This window comes from Halichoerus grypus, chromosome 5 (genome assembly GCF_964656455.1).
Source record: "Halichoerus grypus chromosome 5, mHalGry1.hap1.1, whole genome shotgun sequence".
Classification (NCBI taxonomy): domain Eukaryota; kingdom Metazoa; phylum Chordata; class Mammalia; order Carnivora; family Phocidae; genus Halichoerus; species Halichoerus grypus.
Genome location: NC_135716.1, coordinates 159,249,961 through 159,268,287, shown reverse-complemented (window position 1 = coordinate 159,268,287; position 18,327 = coordinate 159,249,961). Strand labels below are relative to the sequence as shown.

The following is an 18,327-nucleotide window of genomic DNA, read 5'->3' as shown; positions in this document are numbered from 1 at the left end:
ATACAAACACATTAGAACCTTTAAAATAATATTTATAACATTGTAATATTATAAACAATATTTGTTAGAAAATAAAGAAGCAAGTTTATAGGATTATCTAAAGAACATTCCCAGTAGAGGAAAGAGCAAGGGCAAAGGCCCTGAGAATGGAACAGGCTAAGGGTTTTGGTTTTATTCTCAGTGTGAGAAGGTAGTTTGTTCTTTAGAGTAATAGATATGGATCATGCCTAGTAAATTCAATCATGCTAATCCAGGAGTCCAAGCACTGACCCACCTTGTCCAAGATCACTCACCATTTTAGTTTCTTCCCATCCTTTTTAGACAGAAAAAAAACCCAAAAGACTACCTAAGAGCCTAGTGCATGTTAAAAGCCCAGTCTTCATTAATAGAAAGAAAATAAACCCCATGAATGAACGCAGCCTCCTCCTCGCGCTGAACAGTTAGCCGTATTTAATGCACAGATCACAGAGGCAGGTAACTCATACATGGTTAGTGGCAAATGGTAAAATCAAAGCAAAATAAGTTAAAAAGAGACACGGCAAAGAAGAGAACACTCCTCCTAATTCAGCCTTTCAGAACTGCTTCAGGCACTGGAGGGCCCGGTGAGATGCCAGGCTCAAGCTTGCCAGGATTTCTGATGCAGCTGTGTCCCCCTTGAGAACAGCCACAGCTTCTCCAACACCTCCTGGGAGTTCAGGGGATCAATCACAGTCCAGAGATGGCTGAGGCGACATGGACAGGTGCCACGCGGCTGGCTGTCGTGGGAGGTGCCTTATCCGCATTGTCCCCTTCAAATCCCCCCAAATCCTGGGAGGTAGGGAATATCCTTCCCATTTTACAGATAAGAACACTGAGTCCCAGAGAAGTTGAGAAACTCGCTAAAGGGAGGAAGTTTACGTTCATTTGAATCCTGGCCAATTCAGGAAATGTGTAAGCTGTCAGTGGAGAATGGGAGGTTGGAGGCTGGAAATGATCAGGCGAAGCTTCAGAGAGAGAAAGGGGGCAGAAGAGCCATACCTTAGAGGGACAAGCCAAGGCGTCTTTCTCCCGTATCTCACTCAGATCTCGTGACTGCTCTGTGGGACAAGGACTGTTAGTCCTACAGTCAAGCTGAGGAAACTGAAATTCAGGGGCCTTGGTGGACCTGCCCAAGGTCACCGGCCAGGAGCTGAGCCCAGAGTCCAGCCGGATGTAGCCGGCTGCACAGCCCACGGCTGCCCTGCGCTTGGCCATGGCTCCTGGTGGTGGGGCCAGGCTGTCCTGGATCACACCACCTGGGATGCGGCCTCAGCTTTTCCAGTGACTTCCTGTGTGACCTTGGGCCACCCGCTCTGGGTCTGAGTTTCCCCATCCATAAAATGAGGAGGTGGGTGGGCTGATCTCCCTCTTGACAGTAAGCCTCTGGGTCTGTGAGAATCAGAAAGCAAAACACAGACCCAGAGTGCTCAGTGACTGACCCCTCCTGCCCCAGGCAGCACGCAAGAGGGTGCCTTGACGTGTCCCGCTCTCACCCTGACTCTCCACACCCCCGGCTTGCAGAGCTCCTGGAGGCTCCCACCCTGGACAGTCAGAGATCTGCCCCTCATCCTTGCCTTCCCCTCCCTTCTCCTGCCCCCACATCTGCCCGGCACCAAACCCAGTCCCCTCTGTCTCATTAGCTCCTGCTACATTGACCCCCAAGACGTGTGCCTGGGCTCTATCCCTCTCTGCCTCTCCCGCCAGCCATGCAGAGTCTTACGCCTGGTCCCCTGGCCCCAGTTCCTTCCATGAAATGGCCAGAGGGATCTTTGTTAGACCAGACTTTTTGCATGCTCCAAACCCTTCAAAGGCCCGCAGGATAAGTCCCTTAGCATATCTGATATTCAACACTCTTCAAGATCTGGTGCTAGTCAGTCTTAATCAACTGATTTCCATCCACCACCCCCCCCTTCTCACTCCCACCTCCACGTCAGCTATGCATTCTGCTTTTCCACCTAACTGCCCGTAAATGCTATTCTTCCAGTCTAGAATTTCCAGCTCCCTCCTCTTCTCCTCTCCCCTCCCCTCCCTGACCTGGTTCCAATGCCTTCCTCCAAACGCCCCAGAGAGGTCACAGACCTTTCCTTCTCTCTGTTCCCATGAATCTTTTTACAACACTTTGTACAGACCATGATTTATTTGCTTCTGAATCTCCAGTGTCTGGCACGGAGCCTGACATACAGAATGGATGTAGATGCATATTTGATGGATGAATGGAAGTTTGACATCTCATTCCCTTGTGGGCCAGGGATTTGTTCTCGTCTAGAATGTCAAGTTACCCAAGAAAGCTCTGTCCATCACCCAGAGCACTGCTGCCTGCACAGACAATGCCTCCCAATGTCCCCTTCACCCACATCCAGGCGTCCTGCCAGCTTGGTGCCCGGAATGCTCTCTCCCTCTCTGGTTTGTGAGGACATTGAGCTTCTCTCTCCTTTCCTCCGTCCACCTTGAACCCCAGGGCCCTTGGTCCAGGGGCAGGCCAGAGAGGGAACAAGATGAAACACCCAGAACTAGTTCCTGAGAGGCAGACATCTGTCTTTTAGGAAAGACGTACAACCAGTAAGATCTACCTAAGTGAAGACCCAGCCAACAATGAAAGCCCAAAAATGAAAGCATGTCAAATGACAAGGTTGATCTATGGCTATTTCTGGGGGATGACCATGGTCTCTTGCAAAGTGAGAGGTTCCGAGGGGGATCCAGGGTGTATGATCTGAGTCCATCCTGGCAAACATGGAAGACTCTGAACGGCTACACACCAAAATGTCAAGGGGTCTATTTCTGGATGGGGGTAGATTATGGATTATTTTTATGTTTGTCTTTAAACTTTTATACTGTCTGACTTTTTTTTTACAAAGAGCATGAATTTTTATGTTCAGAAAAACAATAATGTTGTCTTTATATTGGAGGAAGAGGGCAGAGGGGAGAGGAAAGGAGGAAGACAAAGGTAACTGCCCCCAGAAGACCCTCCAAGCTTCTACTCTCAATCCACATGAGGAGCCCAGGCCCAGGAAAGACTCCCAGAGCTTGACTCCAGCACTCACCGCAGACCCTAATCTCCCGCCTCCAGGACCACCGTTCCTGCAGGGATAACGCGCAGCCCCGACTCCTGGCTGATGCTTATGAGTCAGAGAGCTCATCGAGACTATTGGCTCAGACTAGCCTCCTTATTCTTCTGACTCTGAACAAAACACCAGGGCAGGAACCCAACCCCTTGCCCTGGTACTCACGAGGGGGAACTCATGCAGAGACACCACACCAATGGTCAGCTTGGCACCATCTGAAGAACATTCCAGGCACACGATGGGAACCCAGGATGGAGGGTTCAAATTGGTTAAAATGTGGACATGGATCTGCAGGGCTCTGGGGTTCCCTACAGAGGCTGCGGGTCCTGGCCCCTCACCCCACCCTAGTGTCCGCATCGCACTGACCTGGTTAGTTAACTCCCCTGACCTGCTTCCTCACCTAGAAAGTGGGCCTAGTAATAATACAGGCATCACAGGTCGAGTGAGAAGGCTGAACCAGGCTACATATGGAAAGCACTTAGCGTGGTGCCTGGCACGTGGTGGCATTCAATAGATGATAGTTTTTATTACTGTTGGCAGAACTGTCCTCATCCTGCAGTTGGTAGGTCATAGACATGCCAAGGCCGCTGGCAGTCCCGCTAACAATGGGAGCCCGATGTGTCCTCATCGGTTACCATTAGGAGGCTGGCAACGCCTGAGGGACTCTGACGGAGGGAAAATCGATTGGGGTTCATGCACGGGAGAAATAACTACATTTGTCAGGGGAGGATTGTTGCACAGGAGAAATATGAAGGGCTCCTTTCAGCTCATCTTCTTTCCTCCTTGAGAACATCTAGCCTTATTAAAAATATAATGAGGAGCATGGTTGCCACCTTCATCATGGCTAGTTGGGAAGCAGAAGACACCAAGGCAAAGGAGGGAAGAAGGGAAACCATCTGTCTGCAGGGGCCGATGCCTCAGGATGTTCCTCAGGAGCTGCACGGAGAGAAACCGTGTGTGTGCTAAGCAGCCAGAACTCTGCAGCCAGGAGTCAGGTGCAGGGACCCCATGTGGGTCCCGGACATTTGGGAGCCTTTTATGGTCCTGGATCATCTTTTGGTACCAGAACCTCTCCTCTTGCCTCCTGAATCGCATATGTCCCAGCCTATGGCTCTCAGCTCATATCTACATGGATGTTTCCAGCCTACCCTGGCCAGTCCCATCCAGGGGTCAGAACCTGTTTTTTTTTTATTCAGTCCACAGATCTGTGTGGATGCCCACTGTGTGCTGGGAAAGACACCGAGATGAAACTGATGTAGACCCTCAGGGCCATGTCCTCTAGTCAATGAGATGTGGCAAGTGTACAACTAAGCCCAAATCATGTCAACCCATCATCTCATGCTTCAGCTGAAAAGTCTTCCGGGGCTCCCTATTGCCCACATGACAGTATCCAAATGCTTGAGCATAGCTTCTGAAACCTCTCACAATCAGTCATAACTGACCCACTCCATCTCAACTCCGGCCCCATTCCTCCTCCTCTCCACCACTCAGCCTCCCCTGCTTCAGCCTTGCTGAGCACCAGCCTGTTGATGCCTTGGGGTCTTTGGCCATGCTGTATTCCTCTCCCTTTGACAAACTTCTCCCCCTCCTTTAATACCTTATGCAAGTGTCCTCTCCTCCACCTATCTTCTCAAGCAACCCCCAAAATTCGTGGTCTCTTTTACTTCTGTGTTTCCAGAACAGTGGATACAAATGTTTGTTCCATCGTTTGTCATACCATTTTATATATTTTTGTATGCTCATCTTCCCCATGAAGCCGTGAGCTTTTTGAAGGCAAGGTCCATGTCCTATTAACACCTTAACAATATAAAGTACCTGACACACAGTAGGGGTTCAATAAATGTCTAATAAAATACAGATAGACAATAAATATAAGAAAAAGTGCTCAACCTCCTTAGTAGCAAGAGTAATGCAAATGATAACAAAAATGAGGTGCCATTTTCACCCACTGGAGATGCAAAAATTGTAAAAGATTAATAATATTCAGTTCCGATGGAGATGGAAGGGCATAGGCTGGTGGGGGCAGGAATTGCTACAATCTTTTGGAAAGAACTATAGCTCCATGTGCTGACAATTAGAATGTTGATTATTCAATATCACTACTGTGAATTTATCCTATAGAAATAAAAGCACCAGCATATAAGCTGTGGTAGTTATCTATTGCTATGTAACAAATTGCCCCCCAAACCTTAGGGCCTTGAAACAACACACATGTATTATCTCACAGTTTCTGTGGGTCAGGAATCCAGGCACTGGGTCTTCTGGCTCTAGGTCCCTCGCAAGGTGTCCACCGGGGTTGTGGACATCTGAAGGCTTGACTGTGGATGGATCTGTTTCCAAGCTCACTTATATGGTTGTTGGCAGAATTCAGCTCATTCAGGGCTTTTGGGCAGAAGTCCTCAGTTCCTCACCAGTGGTGGACCAGAGGCCGTCCTCAGTTCTTTGCCAGGTAGCCTTGTCTATGAGAGCAAACACATGAGCAGAGCCAAAGAGAAAATACCAAGAAGGCAGACATTGGCATTTTTTGCAACCAATCACAGAAGTGAATCCTATTAATTTTGCTGTATTCTATTCAGGAGAAGCAAGTCACTAGGTCCAGCTCGCATTCAAGGTGGGGAGAATACACAAGGGCATGACTATAGGAGGTGAAAGTCATTAAGGGTCTACCACAGTGCATGCACGTGCATGCATGTGGATGCGTGTGCGTGTGTGTGTGTGAGCATGAATCATGAAGAGAGATATGGAAAGCTGGGGAAAGAACACCCCAAACCCTTGGCAGGGGTTACTGGGGAGAGAAACAAGTTTGGATAAGTAGGAAAATTGGGAGGAGCAGATTCTTGATTTTTTTTAAATAAATCTCTATTTTGTTTGACTTTTAAAATAAGTAGACATTCCTTTTACAACTTAAAAATTAAATGAATAATAATACAAGGTAATCAATGCCAAAAGTGTCCAGGGAATTGAAAGAGGGAAAATTCATCCTAGCTTGGAGAGAGGTGGGGAGAATCAGGGGAGGCTTCACGGAGGAGCTAGTGTTTGAAGTGAGCCTTGAAATATGAGCTGGGTCGGGACGTGCAGAAACATCAGGAAGGACATGAGGAGGGAAGAGCACAACGGAAGGCACGTTAACTGTCCCAGGGCCAAAGAGTGGTCAAGGTGACACAGGTAGACAGAGCACAAGCACACAGCTGAGGCACCCAGGCCAACCTGGCATGTGTCTACCTGGCTTTCTCCATCCCTGAGTCCAAGGAGCTGCAGAAAGTTCTGTAGAAACTGTGGCTGCAACTGAATCCCTGGGTCTCTGCAGAAGGTTCTAGACCTTTGTACTTGCTCATACTGCTTCTAAACTCAAGCCACAGCACTGGTCCCATTCTGAGAGGCCCAGGAGCAAAGCCCTTTGGAGCCTGAACCCATCCAATTGGGTCTCCCCAGAGGGATACAGCAAAGGAAGGAGAAATGCCAACATTGTGCTTCTCTCTCCATGGCTCCCCTTAAGGGAGCCCTCCCAAAGACAGAGTCCACACTGTGGTTGTTCTGTAGGGCAAAACCCTTTACGCCTCCTTGGCCATTAACATCATCAAATTCACCAACCGACCTCCAGAGAACACTAGCTCCATCAGTACCACAGGCCTGGGGCCAGCCCCAGTTCAGTTATCACTTGGACAAAAGGGAAATTACAACCACAAGGCTGGACCCCAGAAAGGGGCTTGGTTATTATGTAAATGTAAACCACAAGAAAATTCATCCTTCAAAGACTCTCCCTGATCACCTGCTCTGGGACAGGTCCCACGCTGGGCACCAGGGAGGAGGAGAGACTGAGACCCAGCTCCCTGCCCTATAGGGGCCGTATAGGGGTCAAGAGACATGAATTAAACCATTTCAGAGCAGGATGGTGTGGACCATAAGGGAGGTGAGGAATCAAAGATGGTTTCACAAAGGGGAGGAGATGCATGGACTGGGTTTTGAAGAGTGAGTAGGAGTTTGGTGGAAAGAAAGGGAGGACAGGCACTTCAAGCAGAGCCAACAGCACAGGCCAAGACATGGCATCTGGACCAGCAGTTCAGTGTGGCCAGAACTTGAAGGAGGAGATGGCAGGGGAGGAGACAGGATTGGCAAACGGTGAAAGAGGAAAGGTAGGTTGGGTCAGCCGGTGAGGAGTTTATAAGGCCAAGTGTAACTCAGGGACCTGTGGCTAATTAGAGATGCTTGTAGGAAGCAGACCCTCTGGAGAGAGATGTGGGGGTGGAGGGGGAAGGAAAGACTAGACAGGGAAGAGACTTTCACTTACATCCTTCAGGGTTTTTTATAACAAATCTGTATTACTATTATAATATATTGTTAGTATTTTAAACTTTCTTTCTTGGCTAGGATCACAAATAATTCACTATAGCTGCCATTTATCAAGGACTCATGCACATGATCTTGCTCATCCTCACATTAGCCCTCTGAGAAAGATACTATTATCCCCACTTCCCAGACGAGAAACTAAGGCTTGGGAGAACAAGCAATGCTGAAGGTCACACCCGCAGAGAGGCAAATGCACCAGAATTTGAACCTGGGTCTTCTGATCCCAAGCTCATACTCCCGACACTCCACTCCGTAGCCTCCTGGGAGTGCATGTGAGAGGGAGGGGAATTCATCATTTTCACAATGGCCCTGAAGCCAGAGACAAAGCACATACTCGGGACAGCAGAGCCACATTCAAACCATCTGGAGAGGACAGTGCCCTGGGCACGGAGCCAGGGTGCCAGGATGCAGTGTATCAGGCGCAGATGTGAAATCCTGGACTTGGAAGCAAAGCCCTGCCCAAGGAGAGGTGGGAAATGTGCGTCCTGCCTGGGACTTGCACACCCTGCTGAGGTGTGCACACCCGGAGCCCAGACCTGCGTCCCACTGGAGGTGGCGGACAGTTGGCTGAATGGGGATGAGCTCCAGGCTGACTTCAGCCCATGCCTGTGGGGATTCCCTGGCTCATTTGTCCTCATGGTCATCCCTGCTCGTGTCTCCTCTGGGGGCCCGGATGAAGCTGGAGCCCAGCCCTGAAGCACCCCAACCAAGAGACAAGCTGAGACGGGGCTGGGGTTCTTGGGGAGGTGGAGGAGCCCACTGTGCGACTTCGGGGAATTTCCCGAAGTAAGCGGTTTTTAAGTTTGTTAAGCCAAAGCCCCTTCTCCTGGATTGCATCTTATCTAGAACCCAGTACATTAACTAGGTAAGAAGCAGCTGGGGGGGGGGGGGGGACTCCCTGCTGGTCTTCCTACGTGCCGCCCCCGCCCCCACGTCCCTGAACACAGAGTGAAACCCACTGAACTAGATCCCTTTGCAAAACCCCTGGCTCAGAAAATGCTCTGACCCTTTAATCCCTAGTGAATAATCACAGAACACACTAACACCTATTGAGCACTAACTATGCGCCAGGCACTAAGCTACGGGCTTCACACAAATCTTCTCATTTAATCCTCATCAGAAACCTATGAAATGGGTTCTATCACCTGGCAGAGACTGCCCGCTGCCCGCCAAACTCTCTTCTGTCCCTTCCTTGAATGACAACTGAAGCCGGACACACGGCCAGACTACATTTCCCAGCGTCCTTTACAGCGCGGTAGAGCCACGTGACCAGGCTCTGTCCAATAGCACGTGAGCGGAGGCACTGCGTCACTGCCAGCCGGGGCGGAGAAGGGAGTGAGTGGAGCCCCCACCCTCTCTCCACCTCCTGCCTCTGGCAGGGACAAGAGCCACCAGAGCGACTGTAGAAGCCTGGCGTTGAAGTGGTGGGTTGGGGTCCCTGAATTTACCCAGTGTGGCAGCGCCCTCTGCTGACCTGGAGCCCACCCCCCTGTGCCATTACCTGAGAAATTTCCACTCGGTTTTAGCCACCACGGTGTACATGGGTCTGTGGGGCACGGTCTGACCTTCCAGATCCTCAGTGCTCGGAGGAGGAAGGCGGAAGACATGAAATAACTTTCTAAGATCATCTAGAGTGCGGCAGAATCTGGAGCCATTGAATCTGACCCTCAAGTGCCTGCCCTCAATCCATGACACCCACCCCCGGGGGTTATAAAATTAGTAATGCCCAAACTTGGAGCCACCAAGATGTCCTTCGGTAGAGCAGGTGAATGGAGAAGTAAACTGTGGCATGTCCAGACGGTGGAGTTATTCAGTGATAAAGAGAAATGAGCTATCAAGCCATAGAAAGACATGGAGGGATCTTAAATGCAAATCACTAAGTGAAAGAAGCCAATCTGAAAAGGCTAGGTGCTCTATGATCCAAATGTATGACATTCTGGAAAGGGCAGAACTATGGAGAAAGTGGTTGCCAGGCATTCAGGGGGAGGGAGGGATGAATAAGTGGAGCACAGAGATTTTTAGGGCAGTGAAACTACCCTGTATGTTACTGTAATGGTGACATTTGTCAAAACCCACAGAACGTACAAGAGTGAACCCCAATGTAAACTAAGGACTTTAGTTAATAATGATGTATCAACTTCGGTTCATCAATTGTAAAAAATGTACCACACCAATGCAAGATGTACATAATAGGGAAAAATGGGGACGGGGTTTAGGGAAAATCTCTGTGCTTTCTGATCAATTTTCCTGTAAACCTAAAACTTCTCTAAAAATAAAGTCTATTAATTTAAGTATATAAAAATTTAAATAAATATATACAGCTTCAAGGAAAACTCATGTATGAAAAAATTAATACTATTTTGCCACATGCAATACACTTTGATTAGAACCCATTTAATTTTCCCAGCAAGCTGTGATGTGGGTACTGTTATTATCTCATTTCTCAGATGAAGAAATTGAGGCTCAGAGAGGCCAAGTAATTTGCTAAAGCCAAAACTCCCATTTCTTTGACTTCCCATCACCCTCCCTCCCTAAGAACTGCTCCCTCCACCTTCCACTGACGGAGGTTTGCCCTCACTAAAACGGGGCTCGTATTCCCCAGCCCAGAAGAGCCTGCATGCAGGTGACAGTGTGCCACGCCATGTGGATAAAGGCTCACAAGAGCCCCATGAGGGACACTACAAGGTCATGGGTCACCTAGCAAACTAGCCCCCCAGCCTCCCTGTGCAGTGCTCCTTCATCTGCAGAGCACTCACTCAGAACAGATCAGTGCCCCAGTGCCACTCAACACACACACACACACACACACACACGTGCACGCACACACACACCCTTCCACTTTGTCATTGACTCTCTAACATACAGGCTTTGGAGATCCAGGGGACGAGAGGCCCTTCAGCACTTACACAAGCCAGCATTTCTCACCAAGAACAGAGGGTCATTCAGGGACATTTTTTTTTTCCTGGAGATTGTCAAGACCTCCTTCAAAATGCATAACCACACCTGCACATTAGCTCAAGGCATCACTTTCCCTGCTCTCTGTAACCCCTGGAGGGGAACTGAAGGAATGTATCAAATTCTTAATTTAAGAAAAAAAAAATCCCTGGCGCCTGCATGCGGCGGAAGGGCCATTTCATATGTTGGAGGCGTTATGAAGAAAGTAGCTGCCTGGAAAATCCTGACTGACTGCGGTTCCTGGGATGCTCTGCCTCCCCGTAAAAGAAATAGGACCTGATCCAGCTTTGGTGTTTAAAGAACATAAATGCAGGCCAGGGACAGCATGATCTCTGTCAGGGCTGTGGACCATCCATTACCTTATGGCAGGGTGAGATGATTTGGAACCTACTGAGTTTTATTAAATGTGCTGGCTCCGTTCCACTGTAAGTGGCAGGGACAGCACTGGGGCTTGGGGCAAGCAGCCCGAAAAGCTGTCAATGCCTTTAAAAATGAGGGGTCCCTGGGTTACCATCCCCCTCCTCTGGAAGGGCCCACCAAAGCTCTGGGATCAGACAGGCCCCACCGTTTCCTGGCTATGTGATCCTGGGTATGTTACCTAACCTCTCTGAGCCTTCATTTCTTCCTCTGAAAAAGATTGACAAATGATGACAGGATCTAATGAGATAACGTAGGTCAAACACGTGGCACATGGAAATGTTCAGTAAACATTAGTGATTTCGTGATGATGACGATGATGTGAGTGCTCGCCAGGTTCTTACAGATGATCTCATCCAATCCTCTCACTATGAAGATTGGAAAGTTGAGGCCCAGAGAAGGGAAGAGACTTGCCCAAGGTCACCCAGCAAGCTGGAAGACCTGGGGACTAGAACCCATGTCCTTGTTTCTTAGACCAAAGCTTTCTCTACTGCGCACACTGGTCACACTCTGAGAATATCTCAGACATGTAAAGACTATGCCAACAGCCATGTGAGTTCTGTAGCAGAAGCCAGGCCTGGGATGTCCCCTTCCACCAGCCCACCTGGAGTTCCTGCTCAGCTCTCCTAAGGGCTAGGGCCTGCCTTGGCCCCTCTCTGTGAGCAAGTGGTTGACAGAAAGCGAGGAGAGTAGAAGGGAACCCTTCTGCCTTATGCCAGATGTCTCTGTTCCTAGAGAAGCCAGCAGGAGACCTGGGTGGGTGGGTGGGTCATCAGCTCTCCAACCCACCCCTGCCTTCTTAAACTCCACTCCAGAAGTTAGCCCTTTGCTGCTCAGGCCTCCTGGTGGGTGCCTCTGGTCTTCAGGACTAAACCAGGCATTGAACCCTTGCAGGGGCTCTGCATAGACACTGGAAGATCCTGGCCACAAACCTACCAGAGGGGCCTTGTCTGCAGGGGTGGCATTTTCCAGGGTCCCCCAAAACCACTCCTTCATGTCCGTTTCTGAGTCCTTCTGAGTGGGCAGCTGGCTTTACTACCCTCCCATCTGGGGAGCACAGACGGGTCCAGGCCCTGGCCCTGTGAATAGAAGAGGATGGGATCCAGGAAAGTGCCCTGGCTGGGTTTGCTGGGGTTTGGAGAGCATGGCTAGCCTATGTTCCTTTCCTAAAGGTATCCATCATTATCAGCCCACCAGAGCCTCTACTGAGTGGAACCAGCCATGTTCTGTATCACTGGACCCCATCACCACCTGGCCACAGCTCATTGGCCAAGAAAGGAACACCTGCCTCAAAGACAGCTCATCCATTAGCTGGACAGCCATCCTGTGAACAGGCCACAGTCATATATGGAAGAATTTGAACTAAGAGATTTGGAGTCAACGGCTATGTGGATGGTGGGGAAAGGTAGTGTGAAGGTAGGCTGCTTAGAGAGTCATGTGATCTCAGAAAGCTGAAAGAAGGAGGATAGTTTTACAGGGGTGATGGAGTGTTGGTGCTGATGAAGGTGGAGAGGAAGAATCCCAAAGGGACCTCTGCAGAGTGCTGAGACAGGAATGCAGGCCAGATGCTCAGACTAATGGAAATCAATATTAATTAGGGTTCCTTTCCCCAGCAAGGTGGGAAGATTCCCCAAAGAGTCCAGAAAGAGAAGCACCAAGGCCACCACGGTGTCCACAAAGCAATGAAAGCTAAAGGTATTCATGAAAGAGGTTGGCATTAATCCCTAGGAAAGGAGATGCACACAAGGCCCCCAGATATAAAAGGAGTAGGTCCCTGGGGTTGAGAACTGATGGAAAGAAGAGAAATTCTCTCAAACCCTGAACCAGAGCTCAGCCACGGGCTAAAGGCCATGGCTTCCTTACCTCTGGCTGCTATTTTCCAGCACCTGGATGGGTATTTCTTTCCTGTGGAAAGTAGCAGACATTTGGAAGTTCAGTTTCTGAAAATGCATCAAAAGGGCAGGAGAGACCCTTCTGCCTCCTTCTTCTGTTTAGAACGAAGACTGACTGAATGGTCTCAGCTGGAGGAAGAGAGAAGGGAGGCTTTTTGCAATGAGAAGTTGCTGTGGGTGATCAGGCTGCACAGAAAGCTGAGGGACCCCCTGAGTCATCACTGCTAATGAAGTTAATTGGGGAGGAAGGCTGGAAGGAGGTGGCATAATGGCTTGAAGAAAAGATACCTGGCTGCAAGACCTGGCTCAGGTCTTCAAGTAGGTCTCATGTAGCTATGTCCAGCAAATTGGGGTTATATCCATTAACAGCCAAGGCTTCTGTGGCTGGAAATAGCCCAACCCAGTCCCAAAAGCTAAGCCACAGGGTCTAAACAGAGTAGGATCAGACACTGGAAACATCCCCCAGCCCCCCCAAATTCCACAGTCAATATGGGCAAAGTGAGGAAATGTCCTGTGAGCTGCTGCTGAAGAATCTACTCGGGTAGCCTGGGTAGCCTGGTTCCTCCTCCCCAGGGCCTTGGTAGGGCACTGAGAACACCGGGAGATCAGCAGAGAAGGGAGACCGTGCTCTGGAGGGCCACAGAAGTGATACGTATAAACTCAACGATCTGATTTGGACAACTGCTCCTCCTCCCTCTCTGTGGGGGCTCGGGGATGACAGAAGAGGTGGACGCAGGTCACAGGATCCACGAGGATATGGAGGGCAAGAGTTCACAAGCAGAGTTCACAAGCTTGGGGGACAGGCTGGACTTGAAGATTTTCCTTATTTCCAAACATGAGGTGCCACACTCTGGAAAGAAAAGAGGACAACGTTTGGCTCTATTCCTTCTTCATGTGCCTCATTCAGACAATGCCTTAGCCTGAATCCAACCATCCCCAAGGCCAGTTCTCCCCAAGCAGATGGGCTGCAAGGTTGACAACGCAGCCAGGGCTGGAACTACCTATCTCTTTTACATGAGTGGGCTTGATGTCTGCCTGAGCGAAGCACCTGCTTGCAGGGGCATGGGAGATTGCATTATTAGCGTTTCGTGACCTGCGGGAGCAGATTAGGAGCCACTGAGCTGTAGGATTATCCATGGATCTCACTATCCATTCACCACTCCAGCTGTGTTCCCGGGAAAGCGATCTGGAGAGGCCCAGAGACATCAGGATGGTGAGGGTTGCTGTGCCCGCAGCCTACTGAGCCATGCCCACAGGGGATCAGCAACATGGAACGGACGTACCCGGGACCGCTCCCTGCAGGCACCACCCATCTCTCTGGACACCATGAGACCATCCCTGTGATGTGATCAGAATCCCATTCTTGACCAACACCTTCTGGCTCCATTCAATTTCCCTCTTCGTGCTTCGGCCTTGGGTTCATGGGTGACTTGGCCTAAACTTTCCGATAAGTGCCTGCCTACGCCCAGAAAGGCCGACCTTCCCCCGTTCCAGGAGGCTTTTCTAAGGCCTGTGTTTTTTCCACTTACTCATTCCACTGGTCTTGGCTAGAATTAGACCCAAAGTAGCAGTTCCCTCAAACCAAAGATAGACACGATCTCACAGAGGCCTCTCTTTCCAGCCAAATCAGATAGCCAGCAAGTGTCCAGAGTTTTGCAGACCCCACCTCCATGTGGCCCACCTCTGGGCCCACGTGATGATTTGCCCCATAACACTCCCTCATCTTCCCCAGGAGGCTGTGACCCACCCCCAGCCATGGCCCATTGCCTTCCCCACCTGCTAACAACAGTAACAATAAAGCCAAAGCCGGGCACTGTGCCAAGTGTTTCACATAAATAACTCAGAGAATTTTCACAATTACCCTGAGGGTAAGTACTTTCCCCATTTTACAGGTGACGAAACGGAAGTTCATAGATTTACCAAAGGGCACCCAGCTAACAAGTGGCAGAACAAGGATTCTAACTCATGCCTGTTTAACTCCGAAGATAGGGCTCTTCACCCTGGTCTAGATGTCCGCCAATGCCCTGAAGCTCCCACAGAAGGGGTCAGGCCTTTCCATGTTTAGAGCCTACATGGCCACTTCCTGCCCCTGCCGACCTTTGACTCAAGTAGATCTCTCCTCTGCCCCATCACTAGATCTCGGGGTCTACATTCAGCGCCAGTAGGTACCCTACAAATATCTGACAACAAAGGGATGAAAGAGTTAGCAAACCCTTATGTTTCCATTCCAGGTTCAAGTGTATATCTTGACTACTCCAAGGCCAAGAAGACCGGACCCAGCTCCTTTTGTAGATGCTTTCTACTGAGGGGGTCTCAGTACCTTCTCTCTGGGCACCCTCCCTCTTGTGTCACGCCAGAATTCCTCTATACATTTTCAGGTTTTCTTCCTTCAAATATTTGATTCAACAAACACCTGTTAAGATCTACTGCATGCCAGGCTCTAGGGACTCAAAGATGAATCACAAACCACCAGCCCTCCTGAAGCTTACTGTCCAATGGCCGGGGAGGAAGACCCAAACATGGTAACAGGAACTCAGGTCAAACTAAGACACCACCTGTGAGGCTTGGAAATGCTGTGAGAGAGGCTGTCAGGCCAGGATCTGCGCCATCCTCTCGTCCCGAAATCAAATCTCTGCCTTTATCACAAGCCCCCCAATCAGGCACTCACCTGCCCCTGCCTCCTTTCTCTCTTTAGTTCCAAGAAGGGGTGGAAAGATCACCAAAGCCCTTATGGCCTCTCATAAGCATCATGCCCAAGATGTCATGGGGTGAGTTTGCAGGAAAAGCTCAGGGGGTTAGGAGATGCTGAGCTCCGCCTGAGCCCTACGGTTATATTAACAGAAGAATAGGCCCACTCATAGAAGGTGATTGTCCATCTAGATCCAGGCTGAAACTCAAATGCCCAGGTGCCAAGCAGCCCCTAGAGCAAATGGTGAAGGGGCTGGGTGTAAGTGTTGAGAAAGAAGCACAGCTTGGCCTGGTTTGGACTGGGGCAGGCTGGAGAACACAGGTCTGCCCCAATATGGCCAGCCTCCACTCAGCCCAGCAAGAGCTCTGTCCTGTGGGAATGCAGGCCCAGTGTGGCCTGGTCATACTCTCAAGCGTTTTTCTTATTCTTGAGTGTTTCCGTTATCTACTGTGGTGTAAAAAAGCAGCCCCAAGTTTAGTGGCTTAAAGCTACCCCAAGGGGAGGAGGAACGGGGCAGGGGTGTGTAACAGGGACAGAGTTTCTGGCTGGGCTGACCAAAAGCCTCTGGAGATGGATAGTGATGATAGTCGCACAGCGTTGCGAACGTACTTAATGCTGACCTGGAGGCTTCAAAGCGGCTGGAAAGGTAAATTTTCTGTTATATATATATTTAGCACACTAAAAAGTGGTGAATTTTATTAGTGTTAAGTTAATAAAGTTGATAAATATTTTAAATTTTCCATTATTCTCATCAGATGACACTAAATTTCACTTAGTGTAATTTTAACTGACTATGCAATGCAACATAATGGCGGATCGATCCACTAATAGAAACATAAAGAAAATATTTTCTTTGCCAAAAAAAATGCCCCTGCAATGATTTCTTGTATTTTTATATTTATTATTTTTCATTTTGTGTGTTGACCAGGGCTCCTCGATTCTCCTTCACGTCACCTCTCAGCTGGGTTTCTTCCCAAGCAGGACGGTCTCAGGGTGCTGAGAAAGGGAACAGAAGTTGCAAGGCCTCTTGAGGCCCAGGTTTGCAGCCACGTGATACCACTTCCACCAGCATCCAGCCATGGGGGCAGAACCAAAGTGAGTGCCTTGAGAGAAGGCATCTGTTATAGGAATCAGACCTGACACAATTACGGGAGGAGCTAAGGAAGCGAAAGTCAGGAAGAAAAGTTGGAGGGCAAGAGAAGGACCACTCACCAGAGAAGCCAGGTGCATCTAGCATCAGGGTGGGACCGTGAAGGCGGAGCTGATGAAGAGGTCGGAGCAGAGCTCCCAACTCCGTGGATCTGCAGCCAAGCGTCTGCTGGTGGGCTGAGCTGAGGCTCAGTGGGGGAGGCAGCCAGAGGTAGGAGCTGACCACAGAGGGAGGAGAGAGGGACAAGCTGAAACTCGCTGGACACCTCTGCATCTGCCACTTCTCCTATGATGACCTTCAAGAGTAATGGCCGCCGTGTCCCTTCCACCTCTCGATCTTCTGCGGCTTCCTCTTTGGCCAACTCTAATGGGGGTCCGCACAGGGAAGGGGAGTCCGGGTTCACCAAGTCCACTCAGTATAAACCACCACAACCAGTGCACTTATGGGGACAACAGAGTAGAAGGTTAGAGATCAGGGTTGTCCTGACAACTCTAGGAGGTATGCTCTCCAGACATGGCAGGGGCCTCCACCCTAGAGAGCAGACTTGTTTTAAGCACCCCCAAAAAAGAAGATGTAAGGAAGGCAATACAGAGCCTTAGAAACCCAGGCAGACCTGGGTTTGGTCCCAGCACCTCAGCGTACCAGCTGCGCGAGTTTAGACAAATTGCTCAAGCTCTCTGAACCTCAACTTCTCTATCTTAAAAATATAAAACAAGAGCCCCAGCTTCATGGATTGCACCTGACTCCAGAGTTGGTACTCATTACCCTCCATTTCCCTTTCCCCCAATTCCTGGGAGTAGCTGCACCTACCATGGGCCAGGTGCATGAGGGAAAGCACAAGAAATATCTGCTTAATTGTGCAATTTCTGGGAGGGCAGATTTTGGCTGAGATAAAGGGGAGCTAGCACCATAACCACCCAATCCTGGCAGGGGCTCCATTTGGGGGAGGTAGCTTCTCATTGAAAGAGGTATGCAAGCCCATTGGGTAATGAGTTGGACTGGCTGAGTTCTAAGAACTCCTATGGCTCCAATAAACTATGACTCTACAAAAAGCTCAATGAGTTTATGAAGCATTTTCCCCATCAATTTTAGAAATGTTGCGTGTTTATTATAAAGTGCCCACCTCCATTCACTGCTAATGGGATTATTAATTAACACAAACTTTCTGAAGGGCAATTTGACATAATGTATCAGGACCCTTAAAAATATCTACACCATTTGACCCTGTGGGAATTTGTCCTGAGGAAATGATCTATAATGTGCTCAGAGATATAAGTACAAGAATGTGGCTTGTTATTTATAATAGCAAAAAAAGGTGGAAATAATTGAACTGTCCAAAAATAGAGGAATGATTAAATAAATTAGAGCACAGCCAAAAGATGGAAAACCATGCTTCCATTAATCTTGAGGATTTTCCCCACAATTATCCTTTAGAAATAAGAAAAATCTCTTTAAATTCTAGTTCTTAGAAAGAGTGTCCTATTAAGTGCATTCTCTCTTGGTTACTTTATTTTAAACAACAAAGTACTGTTTGGGGAAATCACATTAGCCCTCCCTGACCTCAATCAATGCTAGTTTGGAATGTTTAAAGAGGTCACCTGCCGGCATTGGCAAAAAGGAGATAGAGAAATTTAACAGGGATTTTGTAATTATTCCGGGGGTTACGACCTCACAATTGCAAGTGTTGGCTGTCATTGTAAACAAGCTTTTAAAGATCACTTTTAAAAGCAATACAGTAAGTAGTTATGTCGTAGAGATCACTAATACACACTTACGGGACAAATAAAGACTGTCCTA

At 49.1% G+C, this 18,327-nt stretch overlaps 1 protein-coding gene across 16 annotated transcripts in view; it reads right to left on the bottom strand.

Moving 5' to 3' along the window:
* The window catches only part of LOC118552561 (uncharacterized), a 165,740-nt gene that overhangs the window by 59,844 nt on the left and 87,569 nt on the right, over window positions 1-18,327 (bottom strand). For 4 of the 16 annotated variants that reach the window (XR_013448257.1, XR_013448260.1, XR_013448256.1 and 1 more), the window contains 3 exons: window positions 16,593-16,969; window positions 12,663-13,541; window positions 4,907-5,539 (listed from right to left, as the gene is read on the bottom strand). Coding sequence is in view for 1 of the 16 variants with exons in the window: in XM_078073399.1 (XP_077929525.1) it covers window positions 16,331-16,376; window positions 16,593-16,747 (201 nt within the window). In the remaining 15 variants the exon portion in view is untranslated. Of the gene's footprint in view, window positions 1-4,906; window positions 5,540-12,662; window positions 13,542-14,220; window positions 14,305-16,260; window positions 16,377-16,592; window positions 17,884-18,327 lie in introns of those variants that run through there. The other 12 variants (XR_013448258.1, XR_013448265.1, XR_013448259.1 and 9 more) reach the window with 9 other exon arrangements.